The following is a 23,818-nucleotide window of genomic DNA, read 5'->3' on the forward strand; positions in this document are numbered from 1 at the left end:
TTACACATACCTCATTTTAATTGATATTTTTCATGATAAGTGATATTGAGCACCTTTTCATGTTCTTACTGATCATTCGTGTCATCTTATGTAAGTTGTCTATTAAAGTTTTTCCCATTTAAAAAATACATTTATTTTTTAACAATGATAAGCTTTCAAAAAATTTTAAGTACAGTGCAAAAACCATCACTTTTCTGGAACTATTTTAGAGCCTTGTTACAACACTTAAATGTATAACTTTACAATTAAGGACATCTGCTACATGTTCTTAATACATGTATCAAATTCAAAAAATTACATTGAGGCATTTTTGCCATCTATTCTTTGGATTCCATTTAAGTTTTGCTTAATTGTCCCTGTAATGTCCTTTATGCCTAAAGAATCTAGTTCAGAATTTACATGTTGTATGTAGTTGCTGTAAATCTTTGGTCTCCTTCAGTCTAGAAAAGTTCCTTCATCTTTCCTTGACTTTCTTGACCTTGACTCTTTTGAAGATTATTTCATACTTACTTCATAAAATGTGGTCCATTTTGGGTTTTAGGTTTACTCATGAGTCAAGCTATGCACCTGTATCAGGCACATCAGAGAAGTGACGCTGCTTAGTGCATCCTCTGTTTGCTCATTATTTTAACTTGTCCTGTTACTAAGGATGTCACTTGGTTAAGAAGCATCTGCCAGATTTCATACCTGTAAAGCTCCTCTTCCCCCCACTTTGAATAACTATTTTGTGGGAGGGGTTTGAAACTGTGTGTGATATACCATTCTAAATTTTGGTTTATTTATATCAATATGATATCCTAGTTTTCTGTTTCATTCATTGTGTTACAACTTATTAATTTATTTATGACTGCACTGGGTCTTCATTGCTGTGCATGGGCTTTCTCTAGTCACAGTGAGCGGGGGCTACTCTGGTCGCGGATGTTCATATTGTCCCTGGTTTGGCTGGTGGGAGTTTCGTCAGTCTGGGTTCTGTGTCCCTTTGACATATTCCCATCATTCTTGGAGTGATGCATCTTTCTGGCAAAAGATGGTTTAGGCTCACTGTGTACCTTGCCTGCCTTGACACTGGTTCTTTTATTGTGTAGTGGTATTTAGAAGCCAAGATCTAGGTTCTAGATATGCTTGCTGTCATTGGGGTGTTGTTGATCCCAGTTCCTCTCACTGAGAGGAGGCTAAGGAATATTTGCATATATTTATATACGTGCCTCTAATATATCTCTTAATATATTTACTTGTTTAATCTTCCCAGTTTCTTAGATAATTAATCTCTATCACTGTTGCTGCCCTTCCCTCATGAACATGACCTCTTGACCCATCTTAGACTCCAACTCCGTCTCCTGCTTGGCCCCCATAGATGATGGACCCATCTGCACAAACTCCAACCTCTGCACCCCGCGCGTACACACACACACACACACACACACACCCTCCCTTCTTATATAAACACCCTCTTCATCCAACTTGAGCTTTGATTCACTGCCTCTTGTCATCCGTTGTTTGGGAGTTTCATTCACCCTTCTTGAGCTCTCACTCCCACACCATACATGCTACCCTCAAATGTAACTACCTTCTATTCCCCACTCAGACTCTGACATCCTACTCTTGGCCACTGGGTCTCCTCTCTCCACCTTTCTCATACACACACACACCTAATGGAAGGAAGAAAATAGCAGCGCTTTCCTTTTTAAAGTTAAAGTATAGTCATTTTGGTTTTCATTTGTAGATTAAAAAAAACAATATGCTATGGGTATAAGTCCTTTGTCAGATACACGTATTGCAGATATTTTTCCCAGTCTGCTGTCTGACTTTTTTTTTTTTAAGATCTGCCCCCCCCCCCCAAAAGTATGTGGGGTTTTAGTTCTCTGACTAGGGATCAAACCCAGGGCCATGGCGGTGAAAACACAGTGTCCAGCCTCTGAACCACCAGGGAAGTCCCTGCCTTTTCATTTTTATTAAGCTGTCTTTGATTAGAAATCTGCAATTTTGAGAAATTGCAAATTTTATAATTTTATCAACATTTTTAAAGGATAAAGTTGGTGTTTTTTAGAAATCTTTCTTGGCCAGTGAATATTTACCACAGTTTCTTCTATAGAAGCTTTGTATTTTTTGACTCTTAAATTTAGGTTTGACTCCCTACTTTATCTACTTTGTATCTACTTATTTGCTAAGTTCTAGAATAAACATTTAATGCTTCCAGAATTGCCAGTCTATGTGTATATAGTTAAAATATTACCTTCAGGAGTTGCTACTTGCTTTAGATCCACCCTTGCCCTCCTTCAGTGTGGTTGTGTTACTTGGAACACATAAAGCAACAAAATTTAAAGTATCACAATGTTTTCTCCTTTTAAGGCTATGGGAAAACAGGCATTGTCATACTTCGCTTTAGGAACACTAATCACTACAACTTTTTTTGAGGGCAACTTGGCTGTTAACAAGTTATTTTTACATTTACCTCTTGGTTCATCATTTCTACTTCAAGAATTTACCCTGAAGACACACCTTCAATAATATAAAAGCACAGATTCACAAGGTTATTCAAGGCAGTCGTGTTTCTGTTTGTAAAATATTTAAAAGCCATCTAAATGCCTTCATGTGGGGAAGTAGTTGCATAAACAAACTTTGGTATGTTTGCATCGTGGAGCATTATACAGCTGAGAAGAGAATCAGGAGGAATATCTATAAAATGAAAGAGTGATTTCTAGGATACATTGTGGGGTTTTTTTGTTTGTTTGTTTTGGGGTACATCACACTGCATCTTAATTCCCTGACCAGAGATTGAACCTGTGCCCACTGCATTGGAAGTGTGGGGTCATGCTGTGGAATGGATCTTTCTCCATTCATTGTGCTGGGCATTTTGCTTTATTAAACCTGGAGACTCAGGTCTTTTAATTTTGGGAAAACTTACTATCGTCTTACTATCCTTTTCTGTTTTCTCTTTTTGGAACTTCTGTTTGTTGTATGTGGGACTTTTCTTGATGCAGCCTATTCTCTTATTCCTTTGAGTCACTTCTCTGGGAAATAACCTATAGGTTGTTGCTGATTTTTTTGGGGGGGGTATTATTTTAAATTACTAGCACATTGCTCATGTTCTCAGATGTTTCTTCATTTTATTTTTTTAAAGTAGCATTTTGTACTTGTCTTTGTCTTTCTGAGGGTATTTGTTGTGGGAGCGTCATTGTCTCTGTTTTCTTTCAGTTCCTCCTCATGTTTATTTTGGTTGCTAGGCTTCATGTAACAGTAGTGCGTACTTATCTGGTGGTCCCTGACAGATCACTCACGGTGAAAACTGACACGTTCTGTGTTGCGGGCACTACTTGTCGACTGGCGTCGAGTTGGGACCTGTGTATTGTGTTTTTTAAATTCCCCCCGTTATCTGTACCTTGAAGGTGTTTTTTCTTCGGCTGGTCACCATTTTCCAGGTAGCAGAGAGCAGGCCGGGGTTGGAGTTGTAGGGCTGCCACTGTTGGGAGAGCTTTGGGAGTCGAGTTGAAGGAGAGAACTAGTGGGGTCAGCATTTTGTGCAGGTCTTTGACTTAATACTTTGGCTTATGGAGTGTGGCACCTCACTCTCTCCGTACTCCTTGAGCTACTGTCTTCTGTTCCAGAAAAGCATTAGTCTCTCAGTTGTGTCTGACTCTGGGACCCCAGGGACTGTAGTCTGCCAGGCTCCTTTGTCCATGGACTTCTGCAGGCAAGAATACTAGAGTGGGTAGCCATTCCCTTCTCCAAGGGACCTTCCCAAACCAGGGATCAAACCCTGGTCTCCTGCATTGCAGGCAAGTTCTTTACCACTGTGCCATGTGGGAAGCCCTCTATTCCAGAACCTCTCTGATTTAGTCCATTCAGAATATAAGTCTCCTGTTTTCTTCTGGACCCAGAGGAGGGTATTGCCTGACTGGGGACAGAGAGGAGATCTGAGAGGTCTAACTTCTTAGAATTCCAGCCAGTTCTCTTGTTTTCATTCCCATGCCTCACCTCTGTCTGCAGTGGTTCCTGGTACCTCTTAATTCCTGTCCCTGTGGGGATTTTACAGTACAACTGGCTTGCTCATTGTGACTTTTCCTTCTGCGGTCTTAGACTTCCTTGCTGAGTATTCAGTCACTTGTCTTCCTGCTATTCATCTTCTAGAATTCTGTTGATAGTTCTCATGTGCTGCCTTTTCTTCCTTCTTTCTCTTTGTGTGTTTATATCTTTTAAAATACAGCCATTCCAAATGAGGCTGCAGGAATTTGCAGAGAGCTGTGTGTGTGTTCATTTCACCCTGTTTAAATGGGAGCTGCAGCTTTTGTGCAGAGAAAGTGGGAAATGCCTTTGACTTCCACACCAAACCCTACCCTTATTCATGCCATTCAAGCCTGTGGCCCTTGTTCCTTCCCAGTAGCAACCAAAGATTGTCATCAGTTTAAAGTGCATCCTTCTTATTCATATGTATCCATGAAAAATGTGTGCTTTGTTTATATAGATGTATTTTTTATTCCTCTTATCTACCGTTTAGTAGTATATCATACCAATATTATCTATCCAGTACCCAGTTATAGACATTTAGATTTTTCACATTTTTTTCCAGTTTTGCCCAGTTACAAACTGTAATGGTAAAACTGTTGTAATGATCATCCTTTTACTTTTGTACTCTTCTTATGCAAATGTGTGACATTTTTCTAGGAGATGACTTTTCTATCTTTTAATGGGTAAAATGGAGGTGGTCTGTGGGGGGCTCAAAAATCTTTCATTACATTTTCTTTATATGTTATATCTATTGGTGAGAAAAGTAGAATTATAAAACTTCTAAATGTTTGAAAATTTTTATCGAGAAAAGTGCTTTTTTAATGGTCTAGAAAGAAGAAAGAAATTATTGCTAAGTCGTGTCCCACTCTTGGGATCCCATGAACTATAGCCCGCCCTCTAGGCTCCTCTGTCCATGGGATTTCCCAGGCAAGAATATTGGAGTGGGTTGCCATTTCCTTCTCCAGGGAATCTTCCCAACTCAGGAATTGAACCCAGGTCTCCAGCATTGCAGGCAGATGCTTTACAGACTGAGCTACATGGGAATCCCCCATGGTCTAGTAATCCCTTGTTTGGTCTTCCCAGGTGGCTCAGTGGTAAAGAATCCTGCCAATGTAGGAGACTGGGGTTCGATCCCTGGGTCAGGAAGATCCCCTGGAGAAGAAAATGGCAACCCATTCCAGTATTCTTGTCTGGGAAATCCCATGGACAGAGGATGTTGGTGGGCTATATAATAGCCCATAGAGTAGCAAAAGAGGCTGACACGACTCATCAACTAAATAAATCCCTTATTAACAGTACTGAAGTACGAAATATTTTGAGAATTGAAAAAACTTATTCCTAACTCATTTGGTAGTAAAAACCTGGGTTGTCTGAACTCATTTGGTGGCAAATCTCTGCTCTAGACTGACAGGGACACTTTAAACCTATTTATTTCACTTGGTATGTACATGTGTGTTAATTCGAAAAACATTAACATCTGTGATTATGGATTACTGGTGGTGTTAATATGATACATTGCCATTCTGAAATTCAGGAAGTCCTAACTTCTAAAGTACATCTAGACCCAGGGGTTTCAGAGGAAGGAAGGATCATGGGCCTGTCAACTAGAAAGTTTGTTTGCAGCCATCAGTGGCACATCAACCAATTTATTTTGGTTGGTGGAATTTATTTCTGCTTGATGGAAACTACTTTTTTGTCATTAGTGAGATCTCAGACAATTTCTTCTCTTTAAATTCAAAGGGTGTGTTCATTTTCAAAATAGCTCTTCCTTTTCTCTTTGACAGCTGTAGTATTGAAATTGCTTGTGATAATGCAAATGGATTTCAAATTCAAAGAACTTATTTTACATTAGATATTTTAAAAAAGGATAAAGCCTTTTCTCAAGCATACACAGAGGTTGCTTTTTGCTAGTTTTAGTTTTCCTTTAGTGTTCACATAAGAAAGTTAAAACATAGTAATAGACCATTGTCTAATGATGAAGTTTTACTTGAATCTATAAACTTTTTATACACTGTAATATTATTTGATTTTTACCAATTTTTATTAGATTTGTTCATGTTTTCAGAGGTATTGAATTTAGTAAGCAATTTTTTATCCAAGTTTATTGGGATGTAACTCACATACCATATAGTTTACCTGTTTAAAGTGTACAGTTCAGTGGCTTTTGGTATATTCATAACTGTGTGCAACCATCACCATTATCTAATTCCAAAACATTTTCATTCCCTGTAAAGAAACCCCACACCCTTGAGCAATCATTCCCTATTCTCCCCTTCCCCACCCCCTAGCACTGCTAATCTACTCCTTTAATTTGTGTATATAGTCAGTCATTAAGTTGTGTTTTGACTCTTTGCAACCTCATGGACTGTAGCCCGCCAGACTCCTCTGTCCATGGAATTCTCCAGGCAAGAATACTGGAGGGAGTTGCCATTCCCTTCTCCAGGTGATCTTCCAGACCCAGGGATCAAACCTGGGTCTCCCGCATGGTAGGCAGATTCTTTATTGTCTGAGCCACCAGGGAAGCACACACCTTTAATTTACTAGAACTTTGTTTTTATTTTTTTTGAAAATCAGAGCCTCTTATCTTGTTTCTTTTTGAAAATATCTTTTGCTTATTTGTGGCCCATTGCTTGTCCCTGTACAATTAAGTACTACTAAAAAAAATTCAGCTGAGAGTATTATTGAATTTCATTGAATCTGCTAGTCAGTTTGAAGAGAATTGACTTCTTTACAGTGTTGCATCTTACATTCAAGAACATGATATAGCTTTCCATTTATTTCAGTTTTAGACCTTTCTTCATAAAATGGATATGTTTCTCTTGTGAACTTTATCTCAGAGTAACTTATGTTCTTTGTTATAAATTACATTTTCTAATCATTGGTATTATTGCTGATGTTAGGATCACTGGCTTTTTTTTTTTTTTTTTTGATGTGATTTCGAATCTTACATCTTTGCTGAATACTAGTTTGGAGTCTCTTGGATCTTCAATGTAGCTAATTATACTTATTTAGAAATTATGATATTCTGATTTCTTCTAGTTTCCTTTTGTTTCTTTTTGCTATGCATTGGTTAGGAATTCTAATATACTCTTGAATAGTTGGTATGTTCTTAGCTTTTAATAATACACGTTAAACAACCCTTCGATCCATCAGTCTTCCCCAAGAGACAGTATAGATTTTTTTTTAAACATTTGACTTATGGGAAAATATTTTATCTGGCTTTATTTATTAATGCTGATTGTTCCCCCCACCCCCATCACTAGCCTCTTTGCCAGTTCCCTTCCAAACTAATAGATTTGTATTTTAAAAACATTTGTTTGTGTTAACAGGTGAACATGGGTAAAAATTATATGGCAGGTGGTCTTTGTACTATTTTTATTCTTACAGCTTTTCTTTAAATTTGAAGCTGTAATGAACTGCTGATGTATACAGCAGCATGGATGACTCACAGACATGAGACTGAGGGGCCTCCTTGGCGGTCCAGTGGTGAACCACTCTGTACTTCCACTGCAGCAGGCACGGGTTCCGTCTCTGGTCAGGAGACTAAGATCCCGCATGCCGTTTTTGCACGTACAATAAAAACAGGCAAAACTAGTTTTTAGTGGTAGAAATTGAAACAACCATTATCTCTTGGGTGGGAGGGGCAATGTTTGTGTGGATTGACTAGTAAGGGGCACAAAGGGAACTTGTAGGGGTTCTGGGTATGGTCTGTATCTTGGTATGCATTTGTCAGAACTAATCAGGTGGTATACATTTCACTCTTTGTAAATTATCCCTCAGTTTTTTTTTAAAAAAGGGAAAGGACACAAGGGGTGTACATTGATTCAAGGACATTCTTCTACATAAGTACTGTATTCAGTTCATCCATGTTGTAAGTAACTGTAGCTCATTGATTTTTTTATTATTGTGTAATATCCATTTATTGAGTATTGGTCAGTATAGTCATCGATCAGTCCGTGTAGTGATTCTGTTGATGGGCACTGTGTTTATAGCTGAAGTTACAGATGATGCTGTCGTGAACATCTGGGTATGCTTCCTTATGTGGACATGCATGTCTTTCTCCAGGAAATTCAAACCTAGGACTGACATTGCTGGGTTATAGGACGTTTATATCTTTAACTGTGTCAGATAATGCCAAACTACATTCTCAAATGCTTGAATCCATTTTCAGTGTCCTTGTTCACATCCTCATTAGCACTACTTGATATCGTTAAACTTTAATTTTAGCCATTCTTGTGGATGTGATTTCATTTCATTGTGGTTTTAATTTGCATTTTTTTGGTGTGTCTTTCTTACTTAGTGAGGTTCAGTATCTTTTCCTGTCAACGTTGGCCATTTAGATACCCTCTTTGGTATAGTGCCTAATTTATGTCCGCCTATTTTTCTTCCTGATTGTCTTTTTCTTTCTTTCTCTTCTTTCTTTCTCTTTCTTTTTGACTGCACCTCATGGCATGTGGGATCTTAGTTCCCCAACCAGGGATCAAGCCTGAGCCCCCTTAGTGGAAGTGCAGAGTGCTAACCACCAGACTGCCAGGGAAGTCCCTGGGTTGCTTTTTTTTTTTTTAATTGACTTAGGCAGTTTAGATACAAGTTCTTCATTGGAGCTCTCTTCCTCAACTCTATCAATGGAGTTATTTGCTGAACAGAGAATATTAATTTTAATGTTCAACTGATTGATTTTTTCCTTTTTAAAATGATGTCCTGTGTGAATCTTAGAGGTGTTGGGTTAAAAAGCATCTCATTTTTAGATTTTTGCTCATAGATTTCTGGACTCACTGGCTGCATGTGAACCTTTGTGTACCATTTTCACTCACCAACAGTATGTGTGATTTCCCTACACTTTTGCCAGAACTGGAGTTTTGGGGTCAGTTTTGACATTTAATAAACCTCTTTTCTCCATTAAATTGAATACTTTATGTTAGTTTGCCTGTATGATTGAGGGAATAAATTTATTGCATTATTTCAAGAACATGGCAGCCAATAAGCATAATTGCAAGATTAATACTAAAAGTACTCTTTAGCTTTTGATCCTTGAGGCACATTTATGGTTGGTAAGGAAAAGAGATAAAGATATAAAAAGCCATTTTGTTTTTATTAATTTAAGTCAATGATATTGGCTTAAATTCATGAAAATAAATTGATGAAGACTTACTACAGTAGTCCCCCATTGTCTGGTGGGGAGTATGTTCCAAGACCCCCCAAGTGGATGCCTCAAACTGTGGATAGTACCTAGCTCTGTATATATATACCTATACATACTTGCCTATGGGAAAGTTTAATTTTTATATTAGGTACAATAAAAAGTTTAAATCAGACAGAGTAAGGAGTGCCAGCACCACTGTGTGTGCCTTTGGGGCCATTAGTAAGTAAAATAAGAGTTACTTGAACACAAGTGCTGCAATAACCATGACTGTCGATCTGATACCTGCAGTGGCCACCCAGTGACTAACGGGCGGGATATGCTGGACAAAGAGACAGTCCACTTTCCAGGTGGGAGTCAGACCTGGACAGCATGAGATTGCACCCCGCTACTCAGAACAGCGGGCGGTTTGAAACTGATGGATTGTTTTATTTCTGTTACTTTCCATTTAATGTTTCTCAGCCATGGTTGATCATGGAAGGTTAAAGAAACCTGCAGATAAGTAAGGTCTACTATATAATAGATCAAGGGACCCATGGAATTAATGAGTTAGAATTTTGTGGGTTTCCCTTGTAAATTTATGACATTTTTAAATGATAGAATCATGATTTTGCCTATTTCTTTTTTTTTTTTTTTGCCTTTCTCTTTTAATTCCTTCCTGCTCCAATTCTTAAAAAAGTACCCAGAAGTTAAACACAAGAAAGCTCAAAGAGCCAAGGCAAGCCAGCCGAAGAGTAGCAGGCTCCCTCCCACAGGAGCCAAATTCTGGAAGCTGGGGTCTCTCCTCAGAGCCTGGTAGTAAAAGGTGGTGCAGAATAAGGTAGTTCCAGAAGCTAGCAGTAACCCAGCCCAGAGGGGCTTTCTACACGGGGATACCGCTAACAGGGCCAGGCTGTGTAAGAAGCGGTGTTTGTTGGACTTGTCAAAGAGCTCCTTCCTATGGGCATCCAGAAACTGGGCTCCATGCGCCCCGTAGGAGGCCAAGCCTAAGGCCCCAGCTCTGGACAAGGCACCCAGGCGGTGGAAAGCAGCCCCGGGACTGGCTATGGCTGTCAACGGTCACGCGCCTAATGAACATCACCTGGGCCCCACAAGAAGCCTTGCCTTTTCTGTTTTCACATACTTTTATTCAAAGAAGGCATCCCCACCCCAGTCTGTCTGCTCCCCCTCCTCCCCACCCCCCAGTATTCATTCATACTCCTTCCTGGTTTCAAGATAGCTCTTAAGTTTTCCTTGGAAATGGATATTGATTTGAGACTCTACAACAGACACTGTTGGAAGAAATGTTTGTTAGGAGATGAAATTTGGAGTGGCACTCTCCTCTACACTCTAACCTTTTCCCCGCTGTCTTACTTTAGATCTTTATCCTTTTCTAGGGCTTTCTGTCATAGTCTTAACTCTTCTTCCTGCCTCCAGGCTTCCCATGGTTAATGGAATGAAATTCCTAAAACTCAGATCATTCTCCTGATTAATATCCTTCAGAGACTGTAAAATAAATCCGTCTTAATCCCTCAGCACAGGGTCATGACAGTCATCAGCCCTCTTGCTGCCTCTGTCCTGCACACACATCCAGTTTCCCACGTGCCTGCTGTTTAAAACTCAGCTCAAGTGACCCGTCTCCCGGGAAGGCTCGCCTCCCTGGTCCTAAGCCCTGTTCTGTACCCCCGGCCCTCTGCTCGAGCCCAGTGAGTAGGTGCCCCCGGTTCCGGGTCGCCCCTGCTCTCTTCTTTCCCTGTGCTTCCTGTTGCAGTTTGGACTTTCTCCTCTGCTCATTTGGGGGCAGGGCTCTGATTCCTCTCCTTAGTCCCGCCCCCAAACTAGCATGGTGTAGTTTATAGGAGGCACCTCATAAATATTTAATGAATGATTAGATGCAAAGTTATATCTAAATTTCTTGATGTATGTATGAAAAGAACTTTCGAAGAAAGAGGTCAGTTAGAAAGGGATGGGAATTTAAACAGTATTCTAAATCCTGCTTCTGCACAAGCAGTACACATTTAGGAATGACTGCTGCGCTTGTAGGATCTGCAGGGTTTTGCTCACCTGAGTCGTGCCTTGTTATCACAGAAGGATGCCTTGCAGTGGTCTCGCAGTCCAGCCGTGGTGGAGGGAGAGGAGCCAGAGGACACAGCTGATGTGGAGAGCTGTGGGTCTAATGAAACCAGCACTGTGAGTGGTGAAAACGATGGTAAGTGCCTTTGACAAGACGGGTGAAGAGCCACAAACAGTCGAGCTGGGGACTAGCCTTTACTTCCCTCTCTTCCAGTTTCTCTCGATGAAACATCTTCTAATGCTTCCTGTTCTACGGAATCTCAGAGTCGGTCTCTTTCCAACCCCAAGGACAGCTACAGAGCTTCCTCACAGGTGGGGGTGCTTGGTGACTGGGCTGGGTAGATAAAGAGGCAGGCATAAGATAGAACTCTTCCTGCTATGTTCAGTGAGCGTGTTGAAGTGTGGAGAAAATCACTTTGGTCTCCACCTGTTAGTATCATTTAACAGTGGGCCTTAGGGAAAGTGGGCAGTAGATCTGAGAACAGAGCAGTTTGTTTTTTCTTTTTACTATGGATGGATGATTTAGTTTGTATTTATGAAAAACCTGGGAACATCCAGGGAGAAGCAGAATAGTGGGGAGAAAGAACATGAGCTTGGGAGTCAGTAGGTTGAATTGTGGCCCACCACTCACTAGCTTTGGGTAGATTCTTTATCTGTAAGTTGGGGATAACAGTGCATTCTTTTCAGTATGGGATGATGCTTGGCATGGTGGCTGGCACCTGGCTCCATAGCCTGAGTCATTGCTGCTGTCGACATTACCTGCCCCTGCGGGTTGAACACTGATTCTGTTTTACAAGACAGCGGGGGAGACAGTGGTCCGAGAGGGACAGCTGGTGTGACCTGCAGGTGACCCAGGCTCCTTTTGTATTCTCTCTGGGGAAACAGGCAAACAAACAGAAGAAAAAGACAGGGGTAATGCTGCCTCGAGTTGTCCTGACTCCTCTGAAGGTAAACGGGGCCCACGTGGAATCAGCATCAGGTACGTGTCACCTCGTGGTTGTGATGCTCCTTCCTCAGGTCCTGGGGCCTGCCTCCCTCTGGCAGCAGTTTCTGGCCTAGGTAGTGCCGAGCCAGTGCAGTCAGGAGCCCTCCTCTGACAGGCGGCGCACCATGGTGGTGAGACCCGACCTAGGTTTTGGCGCGGGCTTCGCTGGGCGCCCTCCCCTTGGCCTCACGGGGCGGTCGTGAGGGTCTGGTGAAGGCGTGTGCAGGTGCTTGGTAAAAGGTGCAGTGCTGTGCAAACTAAAGACAGCGGTTTGGCATTCTTACGTGATATTTTAAAGCCAGACCAGGAGGTGGTGATCTCTGACAGCCCCAGGCTGGGCCATGGAAGCACCGGTATTGCTGGCAGCATCTCAGGGAGAGCTGGGAGAAGTAAGCTTGTCTGAGAGCCGTGGGCGCGGCGCGTGATGCTCTTGACCCGTGGAATGCTGTACCTTCAGGGTTCTCGGGCCGCCACGCCGATGGCGAGAGCGGCAGCCCGTCCAGCAGCAGCGGCGGCTCTCCGGCCCTGGGCAGCGCCGCTATCCGTGGCCAGGCCGAGCTCGCCCGGGACCCTGCCCCGCTCCTGAGAGGCTTCCGGAAGCCGGCCACAGGTGAGTGGCTTGGCACTCATTTCCCTGCCTGTAAGGGGCCCCCGCAGGCCTAGAGATGATGATGTCTTCTGCTCCACTTTGTAGTTTCTTTGGTTTGTTTTTACTTCTTTGGTGGCCCTCTATTTTTTTTTATTTTCTTTGGCTTTCAGCTTATAGTTTGGTTATTTCACAGAGAGTTTTCTCTGCTAGACTGAGAGGACTCCCTGTGGGCACAGATGGTGCCACAGTGCTTCTTGTATGTCCCTGTAAGGGCCTAGCCTCTACCTGCCTTGATATGGCTCAGAAAGTGCTCAAGTGAGTGAACTTCTCAGTGGAACATTCCAGCATTTGTTTTCTTTCTTGGGTAGCATCCTGCCAAGTTTGTTCTCCACATCTGTAGTCTCCATCAGATGCCGTTGTTTATAACCTAGTTAGTATGTGGGGTGGGAGCCATCCATTTGGGGCATGCAAATAAATTCAGTAGCGTGCACCCCCTATCCCCAGTGGTGCTCTTAGCAAGGCTAGTATGCCATTTGCTACTTCTGGCTTTATGTCTCAAAGCCCACATGCTGGATTTTTGTAGAAGGGTCCCATGAAACCATTAGGAAGACTAACCTTGGCTTCTGAGGATGAGAATAAGCCATTGCCCCAGTGGCAGCAAGGTTTGCTGTCCTGCAGCTTCTCCAGCTCCTCAGCAGTGCTCCATTTCAGTCTCACTAGTCTGTATCCCATTGGCAGAAGCTTTTGTGAGAGGTATTGACATTTCAGTGGACTTTCAACAACTCTTACTACCTTTCTGCATGGAGGGCTAGACTTCTCCAGCCCCTTTACAGAAGACTTCTGCAGATTTTTCTGTAGGACACTCATTGGGTTTGCTTTTAGACAACTTCCGTAATTTCTCCCATTGACTTCGTGGAGCCTGTTCTCCAGCTTTGGGAGGGAAGCTCAGAGTCTGCCCCTGGCCTGAGTTTCTCTGAGAAGAGTGTCCCTTCAGGCTGTGACACAGTGTGCTACAGAGTCTTGTCTGAGGTGATGCCAGCCCAAGTGTTCTCTGAAGTTCGATGGTAGCCAATAGGTTAGACTAGACTGAATGATTGAGCAGAATGTGTGCAGATAAGTTCTGGGTAGCTTGGGTGCTGCCACCAAAGTTTTCCCTCAGTTGGCATTAGCTTTTTTGCTTTAAGAAGCTGAAAATCTACATTTTGTTTCTTATGGCTTGAAAAATTACAGGTCAAATGAAGCGCAACAGAGGGGAAGAGATAGATTTTGAGACGCCTGGGTCCATTCTTGTCAACACCAACCTCCGGGCCCTGATCAACTCGCGGACCTTCCATGCCCTGCCGTCCCACTTCCAGCAGCAGCTCCTCTTCCTCCTGCCAGAAGTAGACAGACAGGTATGGCTGGGAGGCTTCCTGTCTGTGCTCTCTGCACCAACTTCTGTTCTCTTTCTAAGATTCTTTATTGTTTGTTTTCATTCATGTGCCTTTTTTTTTGGCCTCATTCCTTCTAGGTGGGGACTGATGGCCTGTTACGTCTCAGCAGTAGTGCGCTGAACAATGAATTTTTCACCCACGCAGCGCAGAGCTGGAGGGAACGCCTGGCTGACGGTGAGTAGACCTTCTCATCCCACTGGCTTGAGAGGTGCCTGCCACGTGTGGTGTCACTTGTCTCCTGGGGTCTAAAATCCAAACACTCAGTTTTCAGTGATCTTTTTTTTTTTTTCCAAGAAGTATTGAGTATAAGGCAGGCTTTCCTCTAATTGATGTGGTGGATATAGTACCCCATAGCTTTGAAGAAGGAAGCTTCAAGAGTGTTTTAGCTTTCACTGTTTCGTGTGTATATATATTCATCTGTGTTGCCTCTTCATCATTAAAACTGTAAACTCCTATTCTTTCCAGTAACCATGGCATTGACCTGCTTTTCAAGTTCCACCAGGTCCTCTTGTCTTTTTAGACATTGTTGCTTGGAATGAGTATTAGCTTCTTTGTAATATTTTTTGGCTGCACAGTGTGTGGGATCTTAGTTCCCTGACCGGGAACTGAACCCGTTCCCCCTGCAGTGGAGGAATGCAGAGTCCTAACCACAGGGTCGACTTCCCTGGTGGCTCAGATGGTAAAGCGCCTGCCTACAATGCGGGAGACCCGGGTTCAATCCCTGGGTCAGGAAGGTCTCCTGGTGAAGGGAATGGCAACCCACTCCAGTATTCTTGTGCCCTCCCCCGCCCCCCAAAAGTGGCTCAGAGAAATATTGGGCTTCCCTTGTAGCTCAGTCAGTAAAGAATCTGCCTGCAGTGCAGGAGACCTGGGTTCAATCCCTGGGTCAGGAAGATCCCCTGGAGAAGGAAATGGCAACCCACTCCAGCATTCTTGCCTGGAAAATCCCACGGACAGAGGAGCCTGTTAGGCTGCAGTCCATGGGGTCGCAAGGAGTCGGGCACAACTGAGCGACTAACACTTACTTAGTAACCACAGGGCTGCCAGGGAAGTCCTGATGGTTAGCTTCTCATAATTCAGTTTTGTGGGGAGGCCATATCCGGTTGAGACCCTAGGACCTCTCTCCTGGCTTGATGATTTGCTTGGAGGACTGAGCCCATAGTTGTTCTCACAGCTGTAATTTACTTCAGCAAAGAATACAGACCAAAATCAGCAAAGGGAAACGAGGGAAACCAGGTGCACGGTTCCCAGGCCCTCTCCCAGCGAAGTCCCACCGGATGTGCTCAGCTCCCTCAGCAGGGAGTTGTGAGCATGTAAGTGAAGGGTGGTCCACCGGGAAGCTCGTCCAGAATTCGGTGCCTCATGTTTTTATTGTGAGCTGATCATGTAGCAAGCCTCTGCCTGGTGTGTACCTGAATTCCCAGATTCCCCAAAGGAAAGCAGGTGCTCACCATTAAACCATCTGGTTTGCATAAACTGTTTAGGCACAGTGAGCCATTCTTGTCAGCTGGGGGTGGGAACCCTCCTGAAATCCCATTTCCCAGATGTTAGCCAAGGGCCACCTTGTCAGCAGGCCTGTCTCAGCCTGCTCTGTTAACTTCTCCCTGTGTGTGGAGTAAGAACGGTTCTCTTGTTGATTGGTTTTGTTTCGCTTTTTTGATCAGTGTGTTGCTTGCTTTCCAAGGACTGATGACCCTGGAGAGAGGAGTCAGTTTCCCTTATAATAGACGTGTTAGTTCTGTCCTGAGTAAGGAGGGGACGTGAGAAGGCCTGGGAGGGAGCCAGGAGCCGGCGTGAAGATAGTGAGGGGTAGGAAATTATTTCCAAGCTCACCAAACCCACGTGTTGTTTTGTAAACTCCTGACATGGTAGAACAGCAGGATTTGGCTTTTCCTGAGGCAGACATTAATCTCCTTAATGTGCCATTCGAAAAGTTTTATTTCTGTCTAGGTGAATTCACTCATGAGATGCAGGTCAGGATACGACAAGAAATGGAGAAGGAAAAGAAAGTGGAACAATGGAAAGAAAAGTTTTTCGAAGACTACTATGGACAGAAGTAAGGCCCTGGGTGCTATGAGTTGTGGTGTAGCTTCTGGGGATGGTGAGGGGCGTGGGGGCAGTGGGCAGAAGCAGGTATTCTCAAAGCTGTGCGTGTTGCTATGTTTTCTGAGAACTGGAGGTCGCAGTGACTCTCATTTGACTTGATGCCATTCGTGAGGAAGCTGACATAGGATTTTGTATGGTTACCATGCAGATTGGTTTTGTTCTGAGAATTCTAGTATCTGAGTATATGTCATACGTAGGAGATGTGCTCTCTTTGCCCTGTAGCAGACAATCTGACTTTGGTTTGCAGGTTGGGTTTAACCAAAGAAGAGTCATTGCAGCAGAATGTGGGCCAGGAGGAGGTTGAAATCAAGAGTGACCTGCATGTCTCAGAATCAACACGACCGCAGCGTGGCCCGGCCACCCGGCAGCGAGATGGGCATTTCAAGAAACGCTCTCGGCCAGATCTTCGAACCAGAGCCCGAAGGAATCTGTACAAAAGACAGGAGCCAGAACAAGCAGAGATCGCTAAAGACACACAGTCTGTGGCACCAGACATCCCCCTCCACAAGGACGGAGAGGCTAAGACTGACGCAGCAGGGGTGGGCAGCCCCCACCCACCTGGCACGTCCTCCACAGCATCCAACCCAGAGAGTCCCGAATTCCCGGCGGAAACTGTGGCCTCCCGGCTCCAGCCCAGTCCCAACGACCCAGCACGTGTTTCCGCGTCTCCAGACAGAATTCCCAGCTTGCCACAGGAGACCGTGGATCAGGAGCCCAAGGATCAGAAGAGGAAATCCTTTGAGCAGGCAACCTCTGCCTCCTTTCCCGAAAAGAAGCCCCGGCTTGAAGATCGTCAGTCCTTTCGTAACACAATTGAAAGTGTTCACCCCGAAAAGCCACAGCCCACCAAAGAGGAGCCCAAAGTCCCGCCCATCCGGGTAGGTGGCTGTGTGATCCTGGCTGCCCTGAACCCCGGCCTTTGAGGGACAGGAGATTTGTGGGGCTCCTTTATAGGGACAGAAGGCCCTGGGCCCTTGTGCTAATTATGTGAGAGTGTAGAGCTCTCTATAGAGAGCTGTTCTTGAGACAGACTTGAATAGCCCAGGGCTAAGGTTCTTCTCTTCCTCACTTGGTTGTTCACCATTATTTCTACAGGTCAGAACCCTGAGGGGTTTTAAAATCTTTTACTAAGTGGTGGTAGATTCTTTGTGTAGTGACTCGCACCGTCCCACCAGAAATTAAATTTAAGAGTGTGGAACTTAACAGCCCCTGAGCAGGGTCTTATCAGAATGGTGTGGTGTCTTGGACAGCTATGAAATGAATTGATTCTCTAGGCCATGACTTTTAAGCTGCTAGGGTCCCAGTTTAGCTTTACAGTTTCTAGGTCAGAGCACTCAGTCAATTAAAACTGTTCTGTTCTTCTCTTGCAGATTCAACTTTCACGTATCAAACCACCCTGGGTGGTTAAAGGTCAGCCCACTTACCAGATATGTCCCCGCATCGTCCCCATCACGGAGTCCTCCTGCCGGGGCTGGACTGGTGCCAGGACCCTTGCAGACATTAAAGCCCGTGCTCTGCAGGTCCGAGGGGCGAGAGGCCACCACTGCCATCGAGAGGCGGCCACCACTGCCATCGGAGGTGGGGGTGGCCCGGGTGGAGGTGGCGGCGGGGCCACCGACGAGGGAGGCGGCAGAGGCGGCGGCAGTGGTGATGGTGGTGCGGCCCGTGGCCACCCTGAGCCCCGGGGAGCCCCGGGTGCCCCTGGAGAGTGTGCGTCAGATCTACAGCGAACACAACTACTGCCGCCTTGTCCTCTAAATGGGGATCATGCCCAGGCTGAAACTGCCACGTCCAGAGCCAGGAGAGAGGACCTAGCTTCTCTCAGAAAGGAGACAAGCTGTCCACTGCAGAGGGTCCCAGATGGCCCCAACAGCGGGCTGGAAGATGCCTCCCGACTCCCTATTGCACCCACTCGGGACGCGCCATGCCAGGCTCTGCCCCCACTGCCCTCTAGAATCCCGGAACCTGAGAGGTTAGTTGAGCAGCTTGTGTTGCATCCAGAAGGTAGAACTGAATGTGAGTCTGCTACCACTGCCTGGGAAAGGGGTGATGGGGAGCCAGCACCTACGGTCCCCTCAGAGAACAGTCCTGTTCAGGCTCTGGCGGGGCCTGTTGGAGTAGAAGAAGGAACTGGCCAGGCTCCAGACAGTGGCAGTAATCCCACCATGAAGGATCCTGTGAACATGACCCCCAGTTCCATCCCTGAATCATCCTTGGCCAGTTGCCTGCAGGACAGACCATTTGATGATGAATCAGAACTTGGTGACTCGGGCCCACCCACAAGGGAAAGTGCTTCTAGACAGGAAGACTTGAAAACGGAGGCTCCTGTCTCCCCTGGTGCTGCTCCTTGGAGGCCTGGCCTGTCAAATGACGAGGCAGGGGGACAGCCTGAACCCGACTCCAGAGAAGAGGTCCCATCCATTAAGTCCCAGGTCAGAGAGGAGTGGGGGAAAGCGGCCCCCCTCATCCTGGCATCACCTGTGGGCCTGACGGCAGAGGAGGGTCTGGATCCCCCCGGCCACTTGGCTTCACTCTGGACACTGCACTCCGGCTGTGTTGACAGCAGCAGCAGCGACTGCAGACAGCTGGAAGGTGAAAAGCCCAGAATCAATGGAGACTCGGAAGCTCTGAGTCCTCACAGCGAGTCAACAGACACTGCCTCTGACTTTGAAGGCCACTTCTCCGAGGACAGCAGTGAGCCTGAGCCTAGTGAAACCTTGGGGCCGAAAAGGTCCTCAGCAGTAGAGCAGGGTGAGAAACACAATTGGAACCGCTGTGCCTCGCTCTCCAAGGTGAATGGTGACCTGAATCTGGTCACGAGGACAGATGGGATGGTTGCTCCTCAGAGCTGGGTGTCTCGAGTATGTGCAGTTCCCCCAAAGATCCCGGACTCCCTGCTGCTGGCCAGTCCTGAGTACCAGCCGAGGCCCGTGTCCCTGGGCAGGCCTGTGTCCTCAGTGGAGGCTGCTAACCCCCTGGTGATGCAGTTGCTGCAGGGCCACTTGCCCCTCAAGAAGGTTCTCCCTCCAGCCCACGGCGGCAGCAAACCCGAACCCCCACGACTCCCGCTTACAGCAGAGCAGAGCCCTGGTGGCTCCCTGGGGCTGGGGTCATTGCAGGATCCTGGGGAGAACAGGTGCGAAGTTGGCAAGAGCAGTCCAGAGTCTCTGCTACCTGAGAGCTGTGAAGCAAGTACCGGCTTTGGCCGGCTGGAGGCCAGCCAGGCTCCTGGGGCGCCCCTCAAGATGTCCAAGAACGCCCTGAGTTTAGACTCTCTGTATCCAGTGACCAATCCAGTGGCTGCCTCTGGGAAAGCAGAAGTGGATTTCAAAGAGCAGTTACCTCCCTTCAGTTTCGAAGATCAGAAGGAAGACCGTGACCTGACCCAGTGCAGTGTTTCAGGTGCTGCCCCAGGTGTGAGTCCGGGAAATCTCACTACCTCGAGAGCCCCTCTTTTCTCATCTCCAAGTGCGGTCTCCTCGGGTCCTGATCAGGCAGGTCGGGCCCTGGGGGATCAGAACAGTGCGGGAGGCCAAGGGAAGAAGCTCTTTGGCTCCAAGAACGCGGCTGCAGCCATTCAGTGCCCCCGGCTGGTGGAGCCAACACCACTGCCTGCGGAGACCCCTCCTGCTTTTCCCAATAGGAAGTCAGGGCCAGGCAAAACCTCTCTGTCTGGTGGGGTGCAGACTGCCAGGGAAGACTGGGCCCCAAAGCCACCGCCTGCTTCTGTTGGCAGCATCAAGAGCGAGAAGACTCTTGGTGGAGGATCTCTCAAGGCGGATGCAGAGAACAGAAAGGCAGTGGGGCCTGGTCCCCGGGAGCTGGTGGATCACTTGCAAGGGATGCCCTTTGTCCTTGATTTGCCCTTCTGGAAATTGCCCCGGGAGCCCGGGAAAGGGCTCAGTCAGCCTCTGGAGCCTTCTTCCATCCCCTCCCAACTCAACATCAAGCAGGCGTTTTATGGGAAGCTTTCCAAACTCCAGCTAAGTTCCACCAGCTTTAATTATTCCTCCGGCTCACCCCCCTTTCCCAAAGGCCTGGCCGGAAGTGTGGTGCAGCTGAGCCACAAAGCGAACTTCGGGGCAAGCCGTAGCGCATCGCTGTCCTTACAGATGTTCACCGACAGCGGCGCGGTGGAGAGCATCTCGCTGCAGTGCGCCTGCAGCCTGAAGGCCATGATCATGTGCCAGGGCTGCGGCGCCTTCTGTCACGATGACTGTATTGGACCCTCAAAGCTCTGTGTATTGTGCCTTGTGGTGAGATAATAAATTATGGCCATGGGAAAAGTTGTATATTTAGTGTGTGTATTTTGATAATGATGGATCTTAAATCTGTATACAGAATATCATTGATAAAACAGACTCTGTCTCTCTAGGCAAGAGTTGTCTTGCCGCTCCCTGAAATCTATAGTGCTAAAACCTCTTGGCCACTTGTCGGTCCTTTGGGTCTTGCTGGAAGGGTTTCCTGCAGGGCAGCTCGCTGCGCTGCCCAAAGCCGGCCGGCTAGCCCGAGCTCTCGTCACAGAGACAGAGCCTGGTGCGATGTGGGGGAGCCTCCCTGAGACTCAGAGGGCCTCGAAACTGAAGCAAGAAGGTTGTGTTCTCCACCCAGGGCACTAACCTACCCGAACTGAGTAGAAATGTCAGTCTTCCACTGCCCCCTCCGTCTTTCCTCCGGCTGCTCCTCTGGGGAGTTAATGGGGAAGAAGCCAGCACAGGGTTAAAGCAGCTCCCAGCAGTGCCCACCAGGGGGCTTAAGCACCTGCTGACCTCAGGGTCACAATCAGTCATTTGCCAGTTGATGGAGCCAGTTTGATCTTCGGTTCTGTTGCTGTTGCCGAGGCCAATTTGGGACTTACCTGTCTCTGAATAACCCACTGGCCTGCAGGAGCTTTCGGAACCTCGAACAGACCTGCTTGGACAACAGGTCAGGGCTAGGATTGTCTTTCCTCCTTGTAAGTCAGGTGTCCAGACGTTTGGCAGGTGACTTCATCTGCTCAACACCTTGGGCATCACTTTGGACTCTGTGGGAGTGGGCATCTCCAACACACCTGTGTATGTGAAAGTCATTTTACATTTCAAAGCAGTGTGTTTTTCTTATTTTTATATTTTTAACTCTTTATCCTTGGATGTATAAAGTGAACTTTTGGCTTCTGTAAGTATGCTCTATGCATCTCTGATGTTTTACCATATATTTATGTGTTGTACACAGTACTGGCCGATTCTGTAAATGGATGTATTGTACAGAGAACACGAACGACTCTCCCTTATTTCACGTCTTCAGCATCGTTGCATTAAAGTGGTGTAATTGACTTCTCTCCACCTGTGTCAGAGCCACTGCGTGCTGTGCTGCCCGACATGAGGGTTGGAGCGATTGACTTACGACCTGCCGGTTGTCCCGGTGTCCGGTCACCGGTGGGCCTGCTGCAGGTGCAGAGCCACCGGCAGCCTGGCCACTTGTTGCTGGGCAGACGCGTCTTGCTCCTCATCTCTTCTCCAGCCTTCACTGGCAGCTTGCTGCCGTGTGTGACAAATCACCACCACCAGTGTTAAGTGCTTCTGAATTCTAGGGTGAGTGCCCTGGGCAGCCCCCAGGTGGGCCTTCCGTTCCCAGCTCCAGGCTCACCACCTGTCAGCGGTAACCCGGGACCACACTCTCCTGGGGCCACAGGGCTCCAGTGGACACACCTGTGACAGCAGGTTAAGGAAGAAACAGCTGTGCCAGCCTCCGGCCTCTCTCCCAACATCTTTCCAGCAAGTAGATGTCTCCAGAGCTGTCTCACCTCCCTGCTTCCTGCCTTATCTTGTACCTTGAGTTGTGAGTTGAGCATCCTCCTTGTTGAACTTAGGTCTCCCTGTGCGAGTGCGTCTGTGTGAGCTGTGAAATTGGTATGACTTCAGCAAGCCTCATTTCATCTGAAAGGTCTTGTCTTTCCCCTACTTCTCCTCCAGTGTGGCATTTGTGTCATCTGCAGCATGAGTGGGAAGTTGGCAAAGACATAGTGGTGATTTAAGTGCAGTATTGGCCAAGTCCCGGTTGTCAACTTCAAGTCTTGTTTACCAAAGACAGGGAGCAGAGGCCCAAGCATGTTTGATCCTCTTCCTTCTGCTGTGACCTTTGGGGCCACTCGAGGGGACAGTTGGAAACTGGTCCGCCAGGGAAAGCACTGCTCTTGTATGTCTCTGTGGTCTTGGAAAAATAAACCTGTACAACGTGCACTTGTGGTCTCTGTCATCTTCTGCGGCCGTCTTGCTGGGCTGGGAGGAAGGTCAGGTTGAAAGGGAAGAAACTGGCTCGCCTCACCTCGGCGTTGGAGCTGACATTTCTGTGTGCAGAGTTCTTTTGTGAGGTGGGTTCCGAAGGCATGACTTGTCAGTGTCGTGGGTCTTCACGCCCTGTGCGTGAGGTGGTGAACATACCCATTATCCACCATGTGGACTGGAAAGCAGAAATCCCATGTGAGCAGTGAGGTTCCTCTCCTCTTGAGGATCCAGTCGTGAGCTGTGGCGTCCCTCTACAGCTGTCCACCCTGACTGCCTCGCTGAGCCTGAGGTTGCCCGAGAGATCCCTGGATGTCTGCGGGGAGGGTGGGGCTGGCCTGAGATACGGGGTCTGGTGCTGGTTGATGAGCCTGAGTGGATAGAAGACCTTTGACACTAAAGGTTAATTAAAGTACGTATCCATTCATTTCCTGTGAATTGGAGAAAGTAGATCTTGTGTGTGGGGCAGTAACAAGCTGTAATCCTGTGGTGCTGCTGTCTGATCAAGGTGTGGGTGGAGAAATCAAGGTCGGGGGCTTTGTGGTGACAGGTGACAGTCTGGTGGTGGTGACGTGCTTGTGCCTTCACGTCTCGGAATCGGCTCACTTCTGCAGCCGCTTAGAACGCAGTCAAAGCCTTGCATCTCATCAGGAGGGTGGAATGGTTTTGAGAGGGCCTGGCTGCCTGCCAGTACGGTGGTAGGGGCAAGTCACTCAGCTTCTGGTAACTCTCCTCTCTGATTTGGGTTACTAGTTGCTGCTTCATAAAACTGTAGTGTGTGGTCCCTAGGGGGTGCTCCAGCCTGCCCACTTGCCCAAGGTCAAGACCCTAGCTCTGTGAACGTACAGGAGAGCACAGTACAGCTCCTGGCGCTTGTTTGACCCTCACCCCCCAGAGAGCAGCTGTGGAGAGGGGACCCGTGTGGTGTGCTGAGTGCTGGTGCAGGCAGAGCAGGCATCTCCACGGTTGAGTGCGTAGTCCTGGGTTTGGAGATGGGTCCGTGGGAGGAGAGGCTTACTTACATGGTCCGAAGGATGAGGAAGCAGACTTTCAGAATTTGGAAGGAGTGCTGTCTTACTGGCCTGGCACAGGGTCATCTGTTGGTTTCATGTTCAGTCTTCACATGTCAAAGTCAGACCCTGCTTGAGAGGGGTGCTTGCATGTACATGTGTTCTTATGTGTGTGTGTGTGTGTACTCAGTCCTTTGGGCCTCGGGGACCGAAGCATGTGCCTGCCCTGGGCCCTGAG

The 23,818-nt window shown here is 46.8% G+C and overlaps 2 protein-coding genes across 5 annotated transcripts in view; one reads left to right on the forward strand and one right to left on the reverse strand.

Annotated features, from left to right (window-relative positions):
* ASXL1 (ASXL transcriptional regulator 1) overlaps nt 1-22,528 on the forward strand; it is a 65,113-nt gene extending 42,585 nt beyond the window's left edge. For 2 of the 4 annotated variants that reach the window (XM_043478804.1, XM_043478805.1), the window contains exons 5-13: nt 11,213-11,333; nt 11,412-11,509; nt 12,083-12,176; nt 12,640-12,792; nt 14,002-14,165; nt 14,282-14,378; nt 16,155-16,260; nt 16,558-17,188; nt 17,681-22,528. In XM_043478804.1, coding sequence (XP_043334739.1) covers nt 11,213-11,333; nt 11,412-11,509; nt 12,083-12,176; nt 12,640-12,792; nt 14,002-14,165; nt 14,282-14,378; nt 16,155-16,260; nt 16,558-17,188; nt 17,681-20,575 — 4,359 coding nt within the window. In that variant the 3' untranslated portion in view covers nt 20,576-22,528. Of the gene's footprint in view, nt 1-11,212; nt 11,334-11,411; nt 11,510-12,082; nt 12,177-12,480; nt 12,793-14,001; nt 14,166-14,281; nt 14,379-16,154; nt 16,261-16,557; nt 17,189-17,680 lie in introns of those variants that run through there. The other 2 variants (XM_043478806.1, XM_043478807.1) reach the window with 2 other exon arrangements.
* Nucleotides 9,770-10,204, reverse strand: LOC122448344 (transmembrane protein 256-like; the record flags this gene model as incomplete). The annotated part of the gene is made up of 1 exon (XM_043479590.1): nt 9,770-10,204. A coding segment is annotated over one exon (354 nt), but the record flags the coding sequence as incomplete, so codon positions are not given.
* Nucleotides 22,529-23,818: the final 1,290 nt, after the last annotated feature.

Source organism: Cervus canadensis, chromosome 10 (assembly GCF_019320065.1).
Source record: "Cervus canadensis isolate Bull #8, Minnesota chromosome 10, ASM1932006v1, whole genome shotgun sequence".
NCBI lineage: Eukaryota > Metazoa > Chordata > Mammalia > Artiodactyla > Cervidae > Cervus > Cervus canadensis.